This window comes from Nothobranchius furzeri, chromosome 12 (genome assembly GCF_043380555.1).
Source record: "Nothobranchius furzeri strain GRZ-AD chromosome 12, NfurGRZ-RIMD1, whole genome shotgun sequence".
NCBI lineage: Eukaryota > Metazoa > Chordata > Actinopteri > Cyprinodontiformes > Nothobranchiidae > Nothobranchius > Nothobranchius furzeri.
The window spans coordinates 18,091,333-18,115,564 of NC_091752.1; the positions used below are offsets into that span (position 1 = coordinate 18,091,333).

The 24,232-nt window shown below is 42.7% G+C and overlaps 1 protein-coding gene across 2 annotated transcripts in view; it reads left to right on the forward strand.

The window, feature by feature from the left end:
• The window catches only part of slc35f3b (solute carrier family 35 member F3b), an 88,150-nt gene extending 64,190 nt beyond the window's left edge, over nucleotides 1–23,960 (forward strand). For both annotated transcript variants that reach the window (XM_015977105.3, XM_015977106.3), the window contains 6 exons: nucleotides 7,955–8,288; nucleotides 16,843–17,062; nucleotides 21,234–21,359; nucleotides 22,360–22,552; nucleotides 22,670–22,759; nucleotides 23,561–23,960. In XM_015977105.3, coding sequence (XP_015832591.1) covers nucleotides 7,955–8,288; nucleotides 16,843–17,062; nucleotides 21,234–21,359; nucleotides 22,360–22,552; nucleotides 22,670–22,759; nucleotides 23,561–23,796 — 1,199 coding nt within the window. In that variant the 3' untranslated portion in view covers nucleotides 23,797–23,960. The remainder of the gene's footprint in view (nucleotides 1–7,954; nucleotides 8,289–16,842; nucleotides 17,063–21,233; nucleotides 21,360–22,359; nucleotides 22,553–22,669; nucleotides 22,760–23,560) is intronic.
• Nucleotides 23,961–24,232: the final 272 nt, after the last annotated feature.

Sequence of the window (24,232 nt, forward strand, 5' to 3'; positions counted from 1 at the left end):
ATGTTTAAAGTTTATGTTAGTAATGGGAGATATTTGTAGCCTGGCAAGTTGCCCTACATATGTAAATATGAAACAACACATGTGGGGTGGAATCTATGGCTGTCTTTCAAACTGTCTCTGCACGTAAACGGACAGCGCTAGCCAATCAGAGCAATGAACAGCGTGACGAATTCATCGCTACGGAAATCAGTCAACAGGTCGGTTCACTATACAGTGTTGAAGAAGAAGAAACCAATAGTCCCTTTTGTGAAAGAAATGACTTACAGCTAGAATTTGGAGTTTTCCCCCTTTCAGGATTTAGAACAGATTATATTTATCTAGAGCTTTTCTCAAAGCACTTTTCAAAGATTTACACACTCACATATTTGTACACTGCTGGTGATGGTGAGCTACGTAGTCACAGCTGCCCTGGGGTGGTCTGACAGAGGCTGCCATCGGCCCCTCTGACCACCACCAACATGGTTTTGCCCAAGGACACAACAGTAGGGTACCCTGGTGGGAACTAGGATCATTCCCGTAATCCTCGGATCACTGTGAAACCTGCTCTCCTGAGATACTGCTGCCCAAAATGTATGGATTTTTAGAAATCTGTAAGAGTGATAGTCTCTGTACCGTAATATGAGGGCAATTTGCCTTTTTTTTTTTTTTTTTTTTGCTAAGACCGTCCCCCATGCAATTTGAACTGACTGCCGTTCAGCATTAGCCAATAGCGTTTGACACGTTAGATGTTTTGCCGGCTAAAGACACACCATCACAAACAAGAGGCTTTGCCTTTCAGTCGTAAATACACGACGCTTTAAGGTGCGACACATTTGTCAGCCACTAGATGACGTCGTCTTATGAAAATATTCCGGATTGTAGCTTTACGTGCCTCCTTTTGCTCATGAGTCAAAGAAAAGCTATAGTGTAAATTGTTAAAAGTTGATGCCAAAGCCGTTTCAAAGGAGCGCCATTCCTGAGCTGACGCCATCTTTGCAGTTCATCTCCATTGCAGCTGCCCCCTAGACTCAAACTGGAGGAAAATGGAAGGATAGACTGTCGGATATCATTAAAAAGCTGATATCAAACATCTTTAGAAATAAATCTACATTCCTTCTTTCAGTTCATTTTAAAACACAGAAAAGGTTTAATTACCTGCAGCGTTTCGTTTGCGGCTGCAAACATCATCAGGTCAGCCTACCAAACAGTAGACTAAGTTTAAGAGTTAAACAGTCAAGATTTTGTTACTAAAAAATGGGGAAACATGAATTTGAGTCATTATTTAGATTATTTGAGTGTGTAATACACACACACGCACGCACACACGCACACACACACACACACACACACACACACACACACACACACACACACACACACACACACACACACACACACACACACACACACACACACACACACACACACACACACAAATAAAGCATCTTGTCCTTTTGAGAAATGTTCTTATTTGTATGTAAAAGTACTTCCTGGCTCTGCATGAACAGAAACAACCTGAGTGGAGATGAAGCCCCATCTGAATGAAGGTCAAGCGTATTGTGCTTGTATTTATATTTAAGAAGCAAATGCTGGATTAGGAGTAGAGGCTCTTCTTTGAAAGGTTCCCATTAAAGCTCCATTAAATTGTTGTTAAAGTCCTTTCATCCTTTGAGAGTAACAGAAGTGGACTTTGATGGTTGTCGGTGAGTTAAGCTGAGAGTTCTTCTTGCAGGGAAATTGTTGTAAAGACCGGTGAAACAGACCTGTTTCACGTGATAAGTGAGCATGGAATTCACAATGACAGGACTTATAAATTTTTAAGAGGCCTAGCCTCTGCTAAGGGTTACCGAGGGCAGTGCTTCTGGTGGGAGCTTCAGTCAGTTAGCAGTTTACTTGAGGTTTGTTCCTAACTCAGCATCTTACCTTTTTTCCCCAAAATTTTCGAGAAAGACTACCCATTTTCTTTAATTGTGTGCTTTTCTAGTTTTATAGATTGCGTATTGTCTTTGGATATGACTAGAAAAGATTTTGGGGCAAAAAATGCCAAAATCTTAAATCCAAGAAATTGAAGCATTTTAACTTTCTGTAATTCTGTACACTACCAGAACTTCGGTGTAATTTTACCGGACCTTCACGGTGTGCGTGTCTCCATTTCACCAGTTTTCGGAGCCATTCAAGGGACCAACAGAGTACCTGAACATGGGTATGTATTAGGAAATGGCACTATCACTGGGCGGGACTTGTGGTTGACTCATGCTGATTGGTTGTAAGTCAGTAGGAAATGACAGCAGTCGTCGCTAAACAACCAACATTTGTAAAATTGGAAAAGTTCCTGGCAACGTGGAATGGAAGGAAAAGAAAATAGGCAGCATTGATGCTGCTTTAAAATTCCCAATGCAGAAAAACGTAGCAGAAACCTTTTGGCCAAAGCGGTCACGATATGCTGACACCTTAGCTAAGCCCTTAAATTATGATTTTGTATCAAGACACAAAAGCTGAGAGGACCAAAGCATCGTATTTCCCTGTCACCTTCCCACAAATCCTATTGCAGAAACACGGATTTTGCACATATTTGATTTTAGTAACCAGAAAACATTTTTGGTGCAAAAAAAAAACAAAAAGCGAAACCCAAGAATGTTTTTTTGTGATTCATTTCCTTTGATGTTTGTTTCTGGGAAGTAAAACCATTGTTTAGACAGACTGAGTGCGCACCTTTGGTGGTTGGCTATCCACCACTTCAACAAGAAGGGTGTGACCAGTCTTTTAAATATCGACTGGTTGCTGGGATTTGTGCCAGTCCATTAAACTGCAGGTCCATCACATTTTATTCAGTCTTATGAGAGACTGCAAGAGAGGAGGAGGAATATTTCAAAGCAGAGTTAAATTTTTTAATAAGATGCCAAATATTCTAAAACGCTGTTATTGTGCCTTAATAGAGCAGGCACCCACTAATTCTCATGCGGTTTGCTGTGTGAGTCATCAGAGCCACAGCACTGACCTGTATCATGAGCATCTGTTGAGGCAGATGTGCAGGTCAGAGCGATGACAGACAACAAGTTTGCTGCTCTGCGAGGAGGTTGCTTCGTTGTCCTTCGGGCAGCTGGAGGAGGAAGTGATCGAGACCGAAGGCGAATGGGATCAGTAACATTTGTCCCACCCTTGTCTGCCCTCTGGGGCCTCTGTCCCGGCAGCCCGCACGGTCAAGCCGATCCGCCCGTTTGACGCAGCAGGGTGTGTTTTTCGCTTCTGTGTTATTGAGTCAGACAGGCTTGTCAGAGGAGCCTGCTTCGGTGGGTTGGACGGTCTCTTACTGACAGGTTGGCCTGACCCAGCTGTCTGAGCCACATTTCACAGACTCCCACTGTCTGTCAGACGCTGAGATTACAAAGACAGTGACTGCTGTCTGTCTGTGATCTGCCTGTCTGACTGGCAGTCTCTGCTGTGACAACACCAGACAACACCACAAAGCGTGGGCTACTGCCTTTCAAAAACTTGGTCCAAAAATGTCAAACCAATAAGGCAACTGGGGACTTGAGGGTTCATTTGAATCATTAGTGGATTGAGCCCATGTGACCGTTTTACTCATTATGAAATATAATCAGAGTTTTGCATGCAGGCTAAACACAAAAATAGTCTTCTACACTACGTCCTGCATTAGCTACTGATAGAAAATAGATAAGGAAACATGGATTAGAAAAGCCAATCAGGTTTATTTCACACTGAAAATGAGTATTTACGGACTCACCCATCAAGGCTGTTGTTGGTTTAGCATCCAGGAGAGAGCAGAGCACGTCTCGACTAGTAGAAGCTAACGTTAGCATTAGCAGCATCAAAACATGGCAGAACACCTATAAAGCATAAATGTTGCAAAGCAAATGGAGTCAGTTGTTTTTAAACAAAATCCGAGACGAGATGTCCGAATATCAGCAAGTAAGACTCCAAAATCAGCCACGTTCTGGCTCACTTTTACTTCCTGAAACAGGAGCGCTAGATCGTTTTTCCCTACAGAGATCAACTCACAAGGCATTAATTTATACTAGAGACCACCGCAAACGTGTTAGCATACAATAAACGTGTTTGGTCTTTAGAAACTGAAAAGTAAAAACAAAAATTTGATTGTACTCCGTTCCAGTCGTATGTCGCTGCTACAAAAGTGAATGCAGTTTGCATTAAGAGCTTTCAAGGTGATTTATTTGGCGCAATAAAAACCAAGAATATACAAGATTACCACGTGATGAAGTTTAATTATAAACAAGACAGTCGCTTCATATTCATCAGCAGGCCGAGCCAGCAGTAGGACAAGGAGAAGTGCTCCTCCGGAGTGCTTGATCTGTTTACCCTCTTAAATCACCAAAGCAGAGCATTGCAGTGCTCTCCTGCTCCCGCCAAGTGGTGACCAGACATCCAGCCAGACAAAACGTACATCTATTCCTTACGCTTTAGCCGAGTCTTGCATGGCCACCCCGTCAAACCAAAGCAAAACTGATGCTACCTTCACTGCTTCCTGGAAGGATCCTCTGGGATGAAGCAGTAGGGCATCAGAGAGACAGGTGAACAACCCGGACGTGATCGGGGGGCATCTGAGGCACATCCTCAACCTGTCACATGTGCGTGTGTGTGATGCGTGAGAGCAAGCAGTCGGGCAAGGTTCTGCTGGCACATTTGGGATTTGCAGCTATCAGCAGGAGAAATCTGCACTGCAGAGACTGCAGGGGGAGGGAGGAGAGCAGAACTGGAAGCGAGGCTGGTCGGGAAGCGGGGAGGAGAGGAAAGGCAGGAGAACTGGCTGGCTAATGGCAGGGCTAATCTCAGCATCCTTTAGAGTGCTCCCCTGGAAGCATAAAATTTAATACACACTATATTAGCTAAAATAATACAAGTGGAAAAATATTGATCTAGACCCCCTGACTGAGTCAGACTAAATGTATAGAAGATGTAAATTAGAAGAAACTATAGGAACGTGCAGCAGGGCTGGGATATTATCCTTTAATGGTCTGTCGTTAATCCAGAGGCATCTGACAGTGTTTCAGAATGAATCCAGAAGTTGAACACAACTGTCAGAGTTTAGATTTTACAACTAAACACCCTCGACCTGTCTCCAGTAATTTCACAGATTCCTGTGAGGATTCATTTAAGTGTGTTTACAGATAATGTGCGCTGGATAAAAGCGTGTTTTCCTGTGTTATACATCAACCAGCCACTAAATCAGATCAGAGATCGTTTATGAAAGAGCCGTCCTCTGTGCAGCATCCCGGTGTCACCTTCAAAAGTAAACGTGTGATTATGAACTGATGCAGTTGCAGTTAACCATGTGTCTTCCTAACTTTTATTCCCGGTATGAATTGCTTGAAATTGCATTAGCAGTAGAAGTTTATCTTTATTTTATTTATTTTTTTGCTTTTTGCTCATCAAGTCCAGTGACCCGGCAGCATCACACTGATGAGTTCAGCTCTGCTCCATATTGTTCATCTGGAGCCCTCAGAGCTGATGTAGTACCATTAGTCACAGCCGGTGCGAGCACGTCTCTCGGTGCTTCACTGGTAACAAATGAGCGTGTGGAAATGTTTGAGCAGCTAATCACACCAAACGTAGTTCATCTCCTTTTTAATGACTGAGCTTTATTTCATAACAAAACAGTGAAGCATTTACGTTTTCCTTTTTATCGCCGCTGGAGCTGGAAGCGCTCAGCCGGGCTCCTGAAGCCACCTGATTGGCTTGGCCCACGGCTGCATTTGGGAGATTAAGCTGTAGAGCAGCACAGAGGAGTGATCAGAGCTGCGGGATGTGGGACTGAGTCCCAGGAAAGACAAAAACTGGGCAGCGTAAACACGAGATGACCTTCAGAGTAAGACAAGGAGGCGTGGAGCTCAGAATAAAGAGAAGCTTCACTTCTATCCTTCCATGGAAGACATCCATGCCTACTTCCTCCCTTTTTGATCCCCTTTTGGTCCTTTGCTGATTCACCACTACATTGCAACCTAAGACAATGATCTTGAATCATTTGTCATTGCTAGCAAATTTGCCTTTGGGCTGTCAGAGCTGTCGCTTGTGCTTGCAGAGGCAGGGGACCCTGATCAGGATGCTCGAACGTTGCAGCATCATTTCATTTTAATTGCGTCCCTTTTTATGTTTCGCTTGTGATAGATAAACAATTTAAATCTCTTATGTCTTCATCCCACACGCACGGAAAGCTGGGGCATCAACAATACAGCCAAAAGTCATCAGTGAAGTTAATTTGGGGTGTGATGAGACCACCTGGCAAGGTCAGACGCAGCTCAATCTGGATTGAGCTGCCTCATTGAGTATGATGGATGTCCACCGATGTAGCTCTTGCCTATAATTCTCGACAGACCCACTTAGCCAAGACAATGGCTTTCTGTCAAGTTTAAATGAGCATATTAATAATTAGAGCAGCGGTGTCAGCAGAAAAAGTTTTAAAGCAACAGTTTCCTGCGGGAACGTTGCAGCGTTAACAGGAAGTTTAGTGTGTGGTTGGTCCTGCCCCAAGGATCCCTTTTAAAATGGCACCAATTTAAGCTGCATTGTGTGTGTGTGTGTGTGTGTGTGGGTGTGTGTTGTTTTTCTTGAGGTATGGTGAGTATTTTAGTTGGTACAGCCTCCATAATCGGTGCTGCTGAACTAAACTAAGATGTGACCTTTTAAAGATGGCCTATATTACCCTATGATAAATGGAAAATGGCCTGAATTTGATATAGCACCTTCTAGAGTCCTGAAACCCCCCAAGGCGCTTAACAACACAGTCATTCATCCATTCACACACACATTCACACGCTGGTGGTGATGAGCTACGATGAAGCCACAGCTGCCGTGGGGCGCACTGACAGAGGCGAGGCTGCCGAGCACAGGCGCTACCGGTCCCTCCGACCACCACCAGCAGGCAAGGGGGGCTAAGTGTCTTGCCAAAGGACACAACAACAGTGACAAACTGAGCGGGGCTCGAACCTGCAACCTTCCGATTATGGGGCAAGCACTTAACTCCTGTGCGACCGTCGCCCAATCACCTTATCAAAATAAAAGCTCAGGCGGTTAGAACGAAAAGCTACAATGTGAAAAATGTAACTACAGGTATTCATCTATCTGACTAGCTCATTCCCCCACTTCATACAGAGGGGCCGTCATAGCCAACCTCGGACCTTAGATACTTGCATACACTTTTCACTTGTTTCCACTATTGTCACCTACGGCTAATTTTACTGAACTTTCAAGGCATAGTATAGCAAACTGCACCCCCTGGGTGTGTCTCCATTTCACCAGTCCGGCGTGAAAGAACCCTTTCAATGTCCTGCCGAGAATCTGCCTTTGGGTATTTACTGGGAAGCGGCCCAATAGAGCTGTTGAAGGAGACTTGCGGTAATGCTGATTTGTTATGATGATGCCGATATTTTTAACCTTTTGTATATAATTCCGTACGTGTAAAATATGAGTACAAATTTATCAAAACTGCTAAGATCCTGTTTCTTTGTTTAAGAGAGCAGCATTGCCAGGTGTTTTCAGCTTTTGGACTTTTACACTAAAATGCACAATAATAAAGAGTAAAACATGTGAGTGGGGCCTGAGACAGCAACATTTTGATTCAGTTATTGTTTTATTGAAGACACATCAGGGAGGACTGAAAACGTGTGAGATGCTGTGTCTGCCTTTGTGGACTTGTGTAAGTACACGTACCAGTCAACTCATCCGTTGGAGAGCAGATTGTCTCAGATTGAATATCAGATCTGTCCTCGTTCGTCCTCTGTTTGGCTGCAGCCTGTCACACCCAATTATAACATTTTGACTCAGATGTCTGATTTCCTGCAAGTTCATTGAAACGACTGAAGCAGCTGTGTTTATGTGGGGGGGGAAGCTAGGAAGTGCGACATAAATATGAATCCTCACTTAACATGATTGTAAGTCAGCATTAATATGAGAACTAGTGATATTTAGCTGTTTGTCTGAAAGGTGTGCTTCTGTTTAGGAGAAGACCGGACCAGAGAGAACGTGGTGGGCACCGCAGACACGCAGTCGGCCGGGGCGGCCGGGTCAGAGCCGGACAGACGGAGGCTCCACTGTTGCATCAGAGTAACAGCTGTTCAGGTGCGGAAGGCTCTGTGGGGGGTCGCCATGGTGATGTGCGTGTGTTCGTCCTGGGCGGGCTCCACTCAGTTGGCCAAGCTGACCTTTAAGAAGTTCGATGCCCCGTTCACCCTCACCTGGTTCGCCACCACGTGGAACTGCCTCTTCTTCCCTCTGTATTACATCGGCCACGTGTACAAGAGTCCGGAGAGACAGACGCCCCGGCAGAGGTTCAGGTTAGAGAACTCACACTCCACCAGTAACACAAGTCACTGAATGAATGATAATTTAATGGAAATTTCTATGATTTCTAGGTTTTTGACATTGAAAGTCTTACTCTGTTCATTTGGCTTCTCCTCAGATTCTTTATCTCTCTGATCTGTATTCCCTAAATATTATTTGACATCATTGTCATGTTTCAAAGACTAATCATGCCCAAGGCAAAGGGCAACACACTCCCTTATGTCTTTTAATGACCAGAGATCCTCATCAAAGCAATCCTAATGGAGCTAAGCAACACTGGTGCAAATGTCTCAAGACATTCAGAAAAGCTTTCCTAACCTTTGTAAAAGATCACGAAGAAAGTTTGTGATCTTCCTTTTCGTGTTCAATTAAATAACTTCTAGATGCTGTAGTTACTCATCATTTAATTTTCTTTAAAGACTTACCGTAGATCGCTAAAGCTGATGGCGGGAAGGATTGTCTGTGGTGGTTTAGCAGCAGAGCTGAAGAAGACGGGATTCAAGATGAGTTGGGTTTTCTCCACACATTAAGTTACATCTGCATATTTCTACAGATGACAGGACTTGTGCCGAATGTTTGAGATGTACAAAGTGAAAAGGAATGGTGAGAGCACAGTGCCCTGTGGTGCTCCTTGAATCATTTTGATCAGCGGTGCCAAATCCTGGTCCTGTAAAACCCCTGTCCAACATGTTTTAGTTGCTTCACTGCTTCAACACACTTGAGTCCATAGTTGAATCACTTGTTCAGCAGCTCATCAAGCTCATCAGAAGTTTGTTAATCACCTGCGGATCAAAACCAGGCGTGTTGGAGCAGAGAAATAATTAAAACATGCTGGATTGTGGACCTCTATAACCAGAATTAGGCAGCCCTGATTTAGGCTGAAGAAGAGTTGGAGTTCCTTGTGAAAAAAGGCAAAATATCCCATTTGTATAATGCCATATCATGAGAAAGTGTTCACAGGTTATGGCAAAATGAATTAGAGGCGCCTCCAGAAAGTTTTAAAGGGATGTCTTGAGTATTACTTGCTTTTGTCCTACATAGGCTTTTTGATAAATGCTAATGAAGGAACTGTTTTCTGATATAGGCCGACTTTGAATTGCATTTTTATTCCAATTTATAGAAATCTTTGGTTTTATGAAGGACAAAAATAGACATAATCAGGAATGATTAGATAAAGGTTGCAATTCATTGCCGCTTGACTATGGCGCGGTATGGGGGCCAAAATTAAGACTACTGCCCAGCAGCAGGAGGCTATATAAATTCTGAAGCAAACTACTGACCTGATTAACGATAAGCTGGCGCCGGTAACTGAGAGGCTGGTGCTCCTTACTGAGGAATAGCACCTTTACCGGCATTACTACTAGATACGGTAGGGACTAGCAACCCTCGGCTGGTCATTGACTGGTTCACACACCCTCTGCTGTCTATTAGCATGGATAGGCTAGCGTTAGCTCGGACGGGCTGGTGTTAGCATTGGAGAGGCTAGCCATTAGCGTGCCTAGGCTGGCCACTAGCTGGATTTCCTACCCCCTCGACGGACCTTAAGCATGGATAGGCTGGCATTAGCATTGGAGAGGCTAGTCATTAGCATGTCTCGGAGAGTCACTTACTCTACTAGATGCGTTTATTTATTTTTTTACTTTTATTAAACGGATGACATAATATGAGACCTGCAGTCACAGTTGTTCCTTTGACAGAACGCGTTGTTATACACATTAACTTTAAGCATATTGTAAAGCCGACAGCCTGTTAGCATTGATTAGGTGCTGCGTTAACTCCATTTTGCTCTTAATTACAGGTTGATGGTGTTTTCTTTTAATATAGTTTGGTTTTCTTGCACATATCAGAGAAAAAGCCAGAGCTAACTAGTCAGTATTTTTCATCTTTGGATTTTAAATAATTTGTATTGAATTACAGGTTAATAATTACTTAAATTGTGATATCTTTATTAAAAAATATAAAATGTACAAAAAAAACCCCACATCTAATAGATTAAGTGACTCTCCGAGACATGCTAATGGCTAGCCTCTCCGAAGCTAACGCCAGCCTATCCATGCTAAAGATCCATCGAGGGGGTAGGAAATCCAGTTAGTGGCCAGCCTAGGCATGCTAATGGCTAACCTCTCCGATGCTAACGCCAGCTTATCCATGCTAATGGTCCATCAAGGGGGTAGGAAATCCAGCTAGAGGCCAGCCTAGGCACGCTAATGGCTAGCCTCTCCAATGCTATCACCAGCCCGTCCAGGCTAATGCTAACCTATCCATGCTAATAGACAGCAGAGGGAGTGTGTGAACCAGTCAATGACCAGCCGAGGGCTGCTAGTCCCTAGCGTATCTAGTAGTAACGCCGGTAAAGGTGCTATTCCTCAGTAGTGCCAGCCTCTCACTTACTGGCACTAGTTATCATTAATTAGGTCGGTAGTTTGCTTCAGAATTTATATAGCCTCCTGCTGCTGGGCAGTAGTCTTAATTTTGGCCCCCATACCGCGCCATACTTAACACCTCATTCACACCAAGTACTGAAGTAAGAAGTGACCCTGACTCTGTGTGGCTTCTGCAAAGACCAAAAAAAATATATATATATATACATGTATTCAATTAGGAGCATTCTCACCGGCTGAGGTGCAGATCCGGATATGGAGCTCAGAAAAGTTCCGCATGGAGCTTATTTTTTCCAAACAACACAAATTAATCTTTATGCAATGGACCTGTAGGTTTTTAAAGAGCTGAACTGAACCCCAGTAGGCAGTTCCCACCACCGCCATCTTGGCCATGTTGTGCATCTCATCACTTCTGCAAAATACATGAACAGAGCAAAGAGCAAGGCTGTGAGGGTGGGGGCACATCAAACTCAGCAGCGTAGCTACAAGCTAACTGAGCCAATCACAGCTAACGGCAAGCATTTTTAGCCAGAAAATCACAAAAATGCACCCCCCTCCCAGATTTAACTTGTAGTAAACAAGTAAACTTGATCTAATAAAGCTTAAATATTTTTTAAAAAGTCTGTAAACATGTTTATTTCTGCTATGAAGTTGGCATTTTTAAAAGGGGAGACTATGGGGACTTGCTCCTGACTGGTGCCAGCCCCTAGTGGATAAGGGGGGAACTGCAATTGTTGTCACTTCTGTTGGCTTCACTTATGGCAGGTGGAGTCTGACCTTTAGACGCCACATTAGGATTGTCATGAAGTTACAGAAATTACGTGAGCCAGACAGGAAGCTATACATGGACCAGCGAGGTTTCAAAATAAAAATAGTGTTGTAATTAAATATTTTCTGGCTTATTTATTTTTGATGACAGGGATATCAGTTCACATGTATGTATGATAGTTCATGTAATTTTTACAGGCAAATTTTAAAAACTATTATGTCAAATTTCTGATCATATTTTGTTCTTGTGGGAACAAATTTTGCTGAGATGTTCAGCGCACCAACTGCAGTCGGTGTGAACGGAAGTCCGTCCAGAAGCCATACAGAAACTGGACCGCAAATTTACATATTAAAATATTAGACCTATAAAACTATCTAGTGAGGGCCACTGCCCCTTGGTTTGAGTCTTAACCCTCATATATTCATTTAATTGTGTAACGTTTCTACTCCTTGTGCACAAAAAATGGATTAAGGGTTAAAGACTCAGAAAGCTTAATGGAAAAAGAAATATTCAAAATTCCACGTGAGGTTTTCAAAAAACTTTGTAAAAATGACCAGAATTGCAAATAAAAAAAATAAAAAAATAAAAGTTGGGTAATTTTAGCATCTCTGATACTAACTGCCTCACCATCTTCTACAATTTTATTGTTAAATTCATTTCATTGAAATTTAGTCATTCTGTCTGAACTAATCCACCGGTCAGACAGATAACTAGATAAATATTTATTATTTGTCAGAACAAAAGTGGAAAAGGTGATTTATGTGAAAATGAATAGAAACTATAAAGAGTAGAATTTATTACAGTATGAGTCTGAGGCTGGGTCTGATGAATCAGAGCTTGGTGGGGACTCTGGTAAAATGGCTGTGGAGTAACCTCTATAGGCCACAACACAATGCAGTCAATGTGAATTGATTAGGATTTTGTTTCCAACAAAATATCTTAATTCCAACAAAAAAGAATATTGTTTATAATTAGAAATTATTGCTTTTATTTTTATCTTTTATTGTGTATCAGAACAAGGAGCATGTTGTCATTCAAATTTATGATCCAATAAAAGCCAGTTTCATACGATTATCATTATCTAATCCAGTTGACAGGTCTATCTGCCATCTCTGCTCTCTGCTTTGCTGCTTTGGTACAAAGAGATGAAGAGGCTGGCGGGGTTGAAGGAAGTGTGAGGTGGTGGGATTAGCTTTGGATTTCTGATCCAGCTCTGATGTAAAACTTTATTCTTCCTTTGAGGACACTTTGAGGATTTGCTGGAGCTGATAAGCTCTGATTGTGTGACCTTTCATAGTTTCTTTTATTTAGTCAATTTACAAATCTTCTTTTTTTCAAGCCATTTAAATGGTCTAAATCTCTTTAAAGGAACAATATATAAGGATTCTACTGTGAAAAACAATCACAAAACAGTCCAATGTTTCAAACATGTTAGAAGGAAGGCCATACGGAAACAGGGAGGCCAAAACGTCCCTCTTCCCAGCCACTTGGGCAAGCTCCTCTGGAGGAATCCAAAAGCGTTCTCTGGCCAGCTGAGGGACATGGTCCCTCCAGCGTGTCCTGGGTCTTCCTTTAGGTCTTCTCCCAGTTGGAAGTGCCTGGAAAACCTCACCAGGGAGGCATCCTAATCAGGTGCCCAAGCCACCTCAACTGGCTCCTCTTGATGTGGAGGAGCAGCGGGTCTACTCCAAGACCCTCCCAGATGACCAAGCTTCTCACCCAATTTCTAAGGGAGAGCCCAGCCACCTTGCGAAGAAAGCTTTTTTTGGCCGCTTGTATCCGCAACATCTTTCTTTCAGTCACTACCCAAAGCTCGTGGCCATAGATGAGGGTAGGAACGTAGATCAACCGGTAAATCAAGAGCTTCATCTTCCGGCTTAGCTCTCTCTTCACCACAACAGACAGGTACGATGCCCACATCACTGCAGATGCAGCACCTGTCGATCTCTTGCTCCAGTTTTCCCTCACTCATGAACAAGACCCTGAGATACTTAAACTCCTCCACTTGAGGAAGGACCTCATCCCTGCTCGGAGAAGGCATTCCACCCTTTTCCGATTTATGTTTAAAGAACCGAAGAAGCTCCCGCTCTCTGGAATGTACTGCCGCTCACTATCTGTCAGTCACCATCCATTAGTGTCTTCAAGTCACGGTTGTAGACTCACGATTTGGCTTTTAGATTGCGATTTTTTTGTACTTGTTTGTTGTGTGTTTAGATTGCTGCTTTTATATGCTTTTACTGACTGTTTCATTGGTATTTTTATGTGTCTGTTTTTATGTTGGGAAGTTGGTCAGCTCCCATGCTGTTTTTTTAAATGTGCCATATACATAAAATGGTATGGTATGGCATGGAAGTCAGTAAACAAGAGCACCACCACAGAAGCAATTTCTCAAACCCCTAAGCGACGGTATCTTTTTGTTTTACTCCAGGTGAAGCAGGCTAAAGGCTAATGTTGAGCTAACAATGCTAACGGTGAATTAGAAGGAAATAGTCAACTCAAAATATCCAAAGCTACTTTTTCAATTACCAACAACTGGATATTACAGTGAAATGTGTTTGAGGGGGGAAATGAGCCAATCGCGGGGTTTTACTTCTTTTGATGAGTCGTTCTGACTTTTGGTTATCTGCACATTTGGTCATTAAATCTTTTGGAGGGTCACATAGACAATTCAGTTTAATCCTGGTGGAAGGAGGGAAACCAGCTTATTACCATAACAACTAAGAGCAGTTTATCACCTTTCTCTGCAAAATGAAGACAAATGAACCCAAACCTGCACCAGTTTCTGCTTGAATTCCCAGAAAACCATTTGGGATCTAATGGACCAGAGAAAACACACATGTGGTCTAATGTTTTTGAAAAGCACCTTGTGACAACAACAGGAAATCTACTAAAACAGGTCCATTTAGGGCCCAGCCTGTCTTGGACTTATTCTAGTTAATTAAAAATAACATATTGATGGAAAATATGCTGACAATACCTTTTTTATGACATTTTATATTAATTTACACATATTTGAAGCAGCTTTTAAAATCCGCCACATAACTTAAAGACTTAGGAAAATCTCTTATTTCAATTTGCAGATTTAAAAGGCAAAAACAGAAAACTTCTTTCTATTATTGCATTTAGATACATTTTTTGTGTGAAAGCTTACCTCACTCATTACCATAGGCATCATTTTAACCGGGGACACCGGGGACATGTCCCCGGCAAAATTTGTGATTGGCAGCTGTGTCCTCCCCACTTTCAAAAACGCCTGCTGATGAGGATTTTTGTTTTACCAGCTCAGATCTTATGGGTCGGCAACCTGTTCCCATCAAAGAGCCATTATTACCCATTTCCCACAGTAATTTTGGACGGACCTTAATAAGCAGCGACTTAAGTGAAGCAGGCAGGTCGCGCTAGAAAATTTCGTTTAAAAAGACGTCATAAACGTGTTGCCCCGTCCTTTTTATTTATAAAATATGAAGTAAAAACTCACAATTTAATTTTCATTCATTTGTCATTAATATTTAGTCTACACCCGTGCGTTAAGTGGACCATCTTCCAGTAAACGCAAAGCATCCAGTCCACCTCTCCAAATGCGTAAAATGTGCATCAGCCGCTAGTTAGGTGCGTCGCGCGCACCATCAGCTACGTCAGCCCAGACAAGAGCAGAGCAAATAGAGAAAGAATAGAGGATAATTGTGTCTGGATGTGGATGGAGATTACATTTTACAGCAGCCTGATCATCATTTAAATACGTAAACCATCACCTGTCTTCTAGTCCACGCTGTCAGCATTATTTTAATTGGTGTGTGTGTGTGTGTGTGTGTGTGTGTGTGTGTGTGTGTGTGTGTGTGTGTGTGTGTTTTCCACTTCAAACACTGGTCTAACCAACCAGACCAGCATGTCCAGTAACATATTAATGTTACAATTAAACAGTTTCACTTCATGTAGGCTAGGAACATTTCACCTGCCGTGGCCCGACCGCTTCTGCTCCACATAAACTTTGTGCGTGATCAAATGTCTCTACGTGTCATGCGTCTCCATATTAGAGACGGGAACAAGCGCTGTTCAGCCAAAGTTTCATAATTTCATAAAAAGAACATTTTTCCAAGTGACACATCCCTCAGAGAGACCGGGTTTCCAGACTGTTTCAGTGGGAGGAAATCTTATCGCATGCGCCGTTCTGCACTGCGCTGCGAACCCCAGATCTTCAGCTCACTGTCCACCGTGGGCGCTCCGAGCCACGCTGAACACAGTGTCCAGTATAAAGCTCTGATGTTCTGATGGGAATATTTTACCTCCGCGATGTGCGTTAACGATTAAAATGTCAGCTCATCCATGCGCATCCGTGTGCGTCGGGGTAATTCTTTCAAACCAAGCATCCTTGAGTTCATCTGTCAAAATAAACAGTCAAATGGAAATATCTGTAACCTGCCGTTTAACTGTTTTGCCTTCCTGTGAAGATTGTTGCAACGAGAAACAATTAAACTTGATTAACCCCAGAGCCACGGGGTGCCGACCCCTGTGCTAGCCTACTTTATTGTCCCCAGCAATTTTTAAACCCCACCCAAGTGTATGGTTATTGTCCCCAGCAATTCTGAAAACAAACTGACGCCCTTGCTCATTACTGAAAGCCAGGACCAGAGGCACCAACGTCTTTTTTTAACCACTTTAGTGTATTTTGGCAACAAATATATTCAGCAAGTACAGTAGTATTCAAGTGACGTAGATCTGTCTGTTTTCTGAACCGTTTACCGTCAGAAGCTAATGCAGGAACTTGGGGTGGAAGACTATTTTCACGTTCAGCCTCCAAGTTAAACTCAGAGTGACTGTTGATTTTCAAAAATAATTAGTAAAACATGGTTTCTCAGTGAACCTGCTCTGTAAAATGCTGGACCAACGTCCAAATAAAGCTTCTTACACAGGAGCTGAAGTCAGCATTAAAAAAAATTACTTTTAAAAGGGAAATAGATGAAAAAAAGTTGTAAACTAAAGCTTGTTATCAACACTGCTTTCTCTTTGATCACACGCCCCACAGCACCAAAACTGTTTCATGCATTTAGTGTGGCTTCAGTATGTTTGTATGATGCAGCCTCAGATGAGCTTCTGCAGGGGAACAGTTTAGATTTAACTCTGATTTCACTAAAATAAACAGAAGTAGCAGTAACCAACCATGTAAAGTCCCAGAGGAACTCTAGTTTTATTCCCCCGAATATCAGAAGATTGATCTTGCAAAGCCTTGCAGCAAATCTTGTTCTTGCATCTATTTACTTTTGCTTCCACAAGTGGGACAGAGATATTTTCAATATAACTGTGCATAATTCACCAATTACAGATTTGTCTGTGTCATGTATTATAATCAGCATCCAGTTTCATTACTAATACTGTATACCTGATTGTGTTTTGGCTCAGGGAGTGTTGTAGGTTTTTCGGGGACGATGGGCTGACCCCCAAGGTGTTTTTCACTAAGGTAGCTCCCTTTGGCCTGCTGTGGATCCTCACCAACTACCTGTACCTGCAAGCCCTCAGGAAGATCAACACGACAGATGTGTCGGCACTGTTCTGCTGTAACAAAGCCTTCGTCTTTCTGCTCTCCTGGATTGTACTCAGAGACCGTTTTATGGGTGTCAGGGTGAGTTTCTGCTGCAAGTGCGTGTGCGATGCATGTCATCGGCACTTTTATGCTTCTAAAAGAAAACATGTTCTATTTAGATGACAATCAAACTCAAGCGCAAGGCATACAAGGCACAATGGATCTTTTTGTCATTCCCAGGATGTTATTTTGTAGCAACAAAATTCCTATTAATGACATTTTTTTCATCTCTTACTTATCTTCTTGTCACAACAAGAAAAGCTTTTGCCTCTTGGGACATCAGTCACTGCAGAAAGGCAAAAAGCAGCCAATTTGTCTGTCTGTTAGTAAAATATCTCATGAACCTCTGGACAGAATTTGATATAACTCTCAGGTAGTGAGCAATGGATGTACATCTATAACTAATTCACTTCTGGAGTCAACTGGATTCAAGATGACTATTGCAGAAGCCAATATTATGCATTTTGAACTAAAATTTGGTGTAGTCTTTCAGAACACTTACAGGTGAAACCTGATAAATTAGAAGATTGTGCAATAAGTCCATAATTCTTAATTTAAAAGGTAAAACTATTATAAAAGATAGATACAGTACATTACATACAAAACAAGTTCAGTAGCTCAAACTCTCCTGCGTCTAATCAAAACAACCATTCCCACACAATAGGGCCTAGCGACATTAACAACTCCTCAAGGGGTGGGTTAGGAGGGGTATTCATAGGTAGTTTCAGTACATTAAGCAACAACAGACAGCTACAAGTTATACGATTGACCTCCCATATTCTAGTCAGAATTGGAAAAGCTCCTTGGATAAGAAGCAAAACGTCTTCGAGAAACCAAAGAAGTCCAGTGTCCTTCATCTGAACAAAGCAAGATTTTTCTGATCAGTAAAAGATGACATGAAATCTTGTGTATGAAATTGTTCTTTGTTCAAGATTTGACCTAAACAGCTATTGACCCTTTGCACCTACGTCACGTGTGTCTGCCATGGCGGACGCCAACAAGGGATTACGTGAATAATGATGGGAGGTCAAAAGTAGTGACTGAGATGATTGTTTGTGCCAGTTTAACCTGGCTTCTACTGGTTAAAGCACAGTTCTCTTGTTGGAAGAAGTAGCACACCTAGCTGGGGCTCATAGAGCGCCTTATTTACAAAAGTTAGAGTTGGTAAGCTTAGAAACCGGTGCCGTGTTCATTGCTTTGGCCAAGTCACAGACTTTGCCAGAATTCACCCCGCACCGTTTATAACATTATGTGATAACACGCATTTCACTTTACACCAGAGCTGATTTTAAAAAGTCTTACAAAGTTTAGATCCCTACCAAGAGGCAAACTCTGCCTGCCATAAATGTAGCTGATGCAGAAGAGACCCCTTGTCCACTAGTGGTGAGCTCGTGAGAGGAGCGAGTTCCCACTGAGTCCCATCTTCACGGCAGAAATAAACATGTTTACAGCCTGGAAAAAAAAACATTTTAGGTTCATTAGGTCAGGTTTACTGCTATGACAACTCTGAGGGGGGTGATTTTTTTGCAACTCATCAGTTTAGATGTAATTAAAGCTTGAAATTATGAATAATTAGGGGTGTGTCCATTTTACTGACAGGTAACAGATGAGCTGTCAGTGCTAGCACTAGCGGCTTACCCTCTGCTTGCTCCAGGGAAGGCCTCGGCCTCACGGTAAAAGTGTTACAGCCTAGAAGACAGAGCATAGCAGAGTAGCTAAACTACGTTTGTTTGTGTTTTTTGTCTGAAAGCCCCTGCTAACCTCCATTAGCTTAGGTTAGCTCAGTTAGCTTATAGCTAAATTGACTCAGAGGTTGATTGGTGTCAATCATCTGCCCCCACCCTCACAGCCCCGCTCTCAGCTCCACTTTTTTAATTCCCGGGAGTGACAAGACGTGTGACACGCCAAGATGGCGGTGGTGGGGGTCGCCCACTGGGCTTCATTTCAGCTATTCCTACGGTTCACAGTGCGAAGGCTGTGTCTATCTTATATATACAGTCATTGATCCCTACCAGATTTTTGTCGCTGGCTGGGTCACCGGCACCAGACGCTACTCTCACATCAAGGGACAAGATGCGATATAATACTATAATACCGTAGACTTAGTCCTACGTTGGAACAAAATTTTTAATATCCAACAATTCACAATAATGGACAGAAACACACATCATCCATAATGAAATATGAGATTTTTAATACTAAATAAGTAATATAAACACATGACAGTTGTCATTTCATTACAGCTAGCTTGTTTTGGACTAGCTTTACTGGAATAGCTTTAATAACGCAAATAGTTTATTTGATGTCGAAAGAGGCGTCCCCGTGAGACGTGTGATGTCACCTGCAAAGGGTCAATAGCTCATGGCATGAGAGGCCTTTGTTGGTCTTTCCCACTGTGCAAAGACCTAGTTTGGACGTCCTACAGACGTGGTCTGGACCGACAGACTTAATAGACATGATCTGCACGTCCATGCGATGTTGACTGTTTGCAGGGTTATCTTGGATCATAAAGCTTCTGGACGAATCTCTGATTTCTTCTTTACACCACTATTTATGTTTTCTGAGATTAGATCTGTGTGTTCAGAGCAGATATGTAGCATCTGTGTTCAGCATCTCCTTTCTGCGATCCCAACAACAGCGGTTTATTGTTTCCATTTACATTATTAGCACCATGACACGTCCTTGTAACCTTCAGCTGCCTTAAGGCATAGTAATGCCTCTTGTTGCTTACACTTTCAACGTCAAGTGAACTACCTTTCCTCTGAGCTTTCGTGGTTTGTTGTCCCTCATCATAACAACCAAATTCATAACACACAGTGTTCAATTCATTAACGATGCTTTGAGTTGATTTAGCTTTATTTTTTTAGTTAAACACAGAAAAAGAGGGGTTTTTTGTGTCTGGATGAGAGGAGACAATAAAGTAAGCATTGTAGACCAAGCTCCTCCTTCTCTCCTCCCTTCCCACTCTGACGCTTTCTTTCACATCTACAGATGCCCTGCAATCTGCAGAATGGATTTCCCCTTCAGTCGTCCACAAACTGACAAGCCCCCCTCTATTTGTCCCTTGTGCGTGCTCCAACTCCCCACCCCCATTATTTGTAATGAAAAGCCTCAGTAATCGACAGCCACTGTAAAAGTGCTGCGTCTCTGCCGTTTTCAAACCCTGTCACTCGCTCCGGTGCTTTGTGGTGGGGACTGCAGTGCTAGGAAGTCAGCAGCAGTGCGGGGGATCTTGGACGAGTTTGTCATGAGAGGAAAGGAGGAGGAAAATCTTGACTAATGCAAAGACGCTCTGAGTTAAAAAGGCATAAAATTATTATAATTTCCCCAAAAATATGAGCTAAAACTTTCTAAAGTGCTTTTGGGTGACTTGTGTTTGAATTTATGAGCTGCAAAAGTGACACTAAATTAGCATACCGGAGAAAAATTTTCATGCCTAAACTGTGCTGACACGTTGTCATTGTCACTGATCCTACAAGCAAACTGGTGTTCACTGAAATGAAAGTCGCAGCCGTGACTGACGGGAAGCCCGCAGTGCAAAAAGAGCAATTTTGCCAAAAGTGCCTCGGGGCTTTGGCCGAGCAGAGAAAAACACACGGTTCATTTATCTTCCTGACACCTCTTTAATGCAGAGCTAATCCACTCAGCTGGACTGCATCATGTGCCCAATGCTATCCCTCAGCCAAACACCCACCATGAATGTAACTACAGCTTCAGATTGAACACAGGCACAAATGTGTGAGAGACAAAAACAAAAAACGAGAGAGATCTGGGTTTAGTGCATCCAGGATGAGTGTGAGCCAGATGATCTGGTGTCATGCTGAAGCCACAATAATCGCTGAGGCAGGGAGTGGGAGGGATGAGTGGGGGCTGCTGGATGGAGGTGGGGGGTGTGGTTTATAAACATGTAAATCAATGTCAGACATCCAAACCAACACCATAGAAGCGGCTTGTCCCGTGTTGCAGTGTGTGCACCATGAACCTGAGATCTGAAGCTTCTCTATTTGAATTTCAGAAACACCAAACGAGCATCCTGCTGACAGCCAACAACAACTCTGACAACAGTCACATCTCTTACCAAAGCAGTTGTTTGTGGCGAGTAATTTTGGCAACAAACAACATAGTAGAAATCACTCAGAAGGACTCTTGGGTGTCTTAAAACGAGAATGTCTCCCATCTGTCGTTGTCTGATGATCCGTCTCTTCCACAGATAGTAGCTGCTATCTTCGCCATAGCAGGCATCGTCATGATGACCTACGCTGATGGGTTCCACAGCCACTCCGTCATTGGCATCACGTTGGTCGTGGCTTCTGCTTCAATGTCAGCACTCTACAAGGTATTCAATTACTTAGCCTCACGGGGAGCCTAAGTCAAGCCCATCTACTTCTAGTCCACAGGTCCGTTACTGTCAAAAATATGAATGGGAGTCTATGGAGCAATAAAAGCTATTTTCTGATCCTGTTTGATACACGCTATGGATTTCACATATGACCTCCAGGAAATTTTAAAGACATTTCGATGTCAAGAGTGCGCAGATTTTTGACAGGCAGCAAAGGTCGCTTTAGGTTTTGTGTGAAAACACGTACTGAACTCGCTAAATTTACGTCATCAGACCAGACAAGGAGAAGAAGAATAACTGTGAGTTTAGAGAGCTTCTCGTCCTTCCTGGGCAAAAGAAGGAGCATTAAACGTGAAAACCACTATACATCTGGCCGTGTCGAAAGTGGAAGCTACGCTGGGGGAGAAGAAATTCTGCGGAGATGTCATGCAACTTCTGATTTGTAGTCTTTAAATTACACATTTTTACCAGCAAACAAATCTCAAAATACGTTACAAATATAGTCGCAACACACATAATTATTTGTCATTTTAATTGAAGTACAGTATGTGTAATTTAGTGGTGTACGGTAAACCAGAGCAGAAAATAACTTTCATCCCTCCTTTGACTTAACATGAGCTGACCGAAAGGGGCGGAGCTCCCTACAGTGATACTTTTATCCACAGTGGCACAGAAAAATATTAGCAAACTTACATGTACGAATAGTAGAGGACTGGTTTGCTTCTTGAGACGAACTCAAGAGGTAGAAGAAAGCAGAAAGTTAGGACTCGGCTGACAGAGGTGTGTTAACTTCAGGCTGAAATACCTAGATCAAGGGAGGCAAACATCTAAATGTTGACAGGGTTTTCTCTCCAGTACTCTGCTGTTTTTGCTGTCTACTGTCATAAACAGAAAGGAGTGACCTCAAGCTAGAAACATGGCAGGTACTTGGCAGGCAGTGCTCCAGTAATGCCCCTGAGCTTTGCAATTCATCTATCCTCCCATACTTTGTCCCTAGGTGCTGTTTAAGATGGTTCTGGGAAGTGCCAAATTCGGAGAGGCTGCTCTCTTCTTGAGCATTGTTGGAAGCGCCAACTTTGTTTTCCTCAGCTTTGTGCCATTGATCCTGTATTTTACACATGTGGAGTACATCGGATCGCTGGCAGACATCCCCTGGGCGTACCTCTGTGGGGTTGCAGCCCTGCTTTTTGGTAAATAAAGATCAGTTATCAAGCACTTTATTTTACACTCTACACACTGTTGTGATTGAAATGTTATTACATGGTGTGACTTTCTCATCGTGCGACTTTATGGCGTTTTTCTTGCAGCTTTCAATGTCCTGGTAAACTTTGGCATTGCGATAACATACCCCACATTAATTTCCCTTGGCATTGTCCTAAGTGTTCCTGTAAATGCAAGTAAGTGTCCCAACCTTCCATTTGATCGTGACATTAAGATCTGCTCAAAATTAACCACCAAAAATGAAAATGAGCTTCTCTTTAGGGATGCAAAAGGTTTTAAAGAGAGCTGAAAGTCGGTAATAATAACAGTGGCACACTGCTGTGCAAAAGTAATTCAATAACCTTGATGGCAACTCTGCAGTCTCTCTTAATGGTAACTGGTAATGAGTCTCTCACATCACTTTGGAGGAATTTTAGCTCATTCATTTCAGCAAAGTAATTTTATTGCAGCCACATTAGAAGATATTCTGCTTTACCCCTAGCCTAGAAATCTAGACAGACAGTAGCCCTCCGTGTCGATCTAGCCACGCTCCATTAGAGCCTCGGCAGTTTTTGTGCCTTGCCAATCACAGCGCTCCAACGGCTTGCTGGGCAGAATGTTACCGTGACTGAGCGAAACAATAAAAATGTCTTTGGCATCAACTTTGGACTATTTAGACTTGAGCTTTTCTTTGAGTCGAGCAATTAATTGGTCCAGCCCTGTTCCATGAGTTTAGTTTTGAAAGGATTCTGTTGAAAAGCAATGTCTGACTTTCACTGGTTCCATTTCATACTTTTTTGTCAGATTCAAGTTATTTCTGTGGCCACTGTTTTTCTTTCATTGACCGAAGGGTACCAACAGTGTTGTCTACGTCTGTACATAAAACAAAAATGATGATATAACAAAAATAGTACCGCGTTCCAATCATTTATATGACTAAAATTCCCCGTGTCAGTTGTACCAATTGTATGTAATAGTACACCCTTGTATTTCAACAGTGGTGGACTTCTTTACGTGTGAAATCCACTTCAACACGGTGCGCCTCATTGCTGTGTTCATCATCTGCCTGGGTTTCCTCATGCTGCTGCTACCGGAGGACTGGGACCAGTGCATCATTCGGCTCAGCACCAAGCTGCGCAAACGGGACGACCCAGGAGAGGGGAACGGGGAGGCCACCACAGGGCTCGGCTGGAGAGCGAGAGGCAGAACCTCCCTGTCAACATTTGCACATTGACTCCATAAATGAAAAGGACCTACCAGGTTCTCTGCTTCTTCATTTGCACAGCTCACGCTGGTTTGGACTTGTGATCAGTAATTCAACCATGAGGGAGAACGTGAAGGAGGCTCAAATTGTGTAGCATCCGATTCCACTTTGAACTTACGAGCTGGACTCAAAGCTTGGACGTCTGCATTCTTACTTACCCATCAGGTAAAACGGAGTCATGTATTCATTTTTACCAGATTCATCACATCCTGGAAAGACTTGCCAACTTAACTGATGATTTCAGTTTTAGAGAAAAAAAGAGAAACAACCTACAATGAAATGTTGAATTTTCTTAACCAAGTTATACCAGCTGGTTCTACTAGTAGCTTAAGGCCTAGTCCACACGTAGCCGGGTTTTTTAAAAAACTAATATCCGCCCCTCCAAAAACTTGCATCCACACCACCT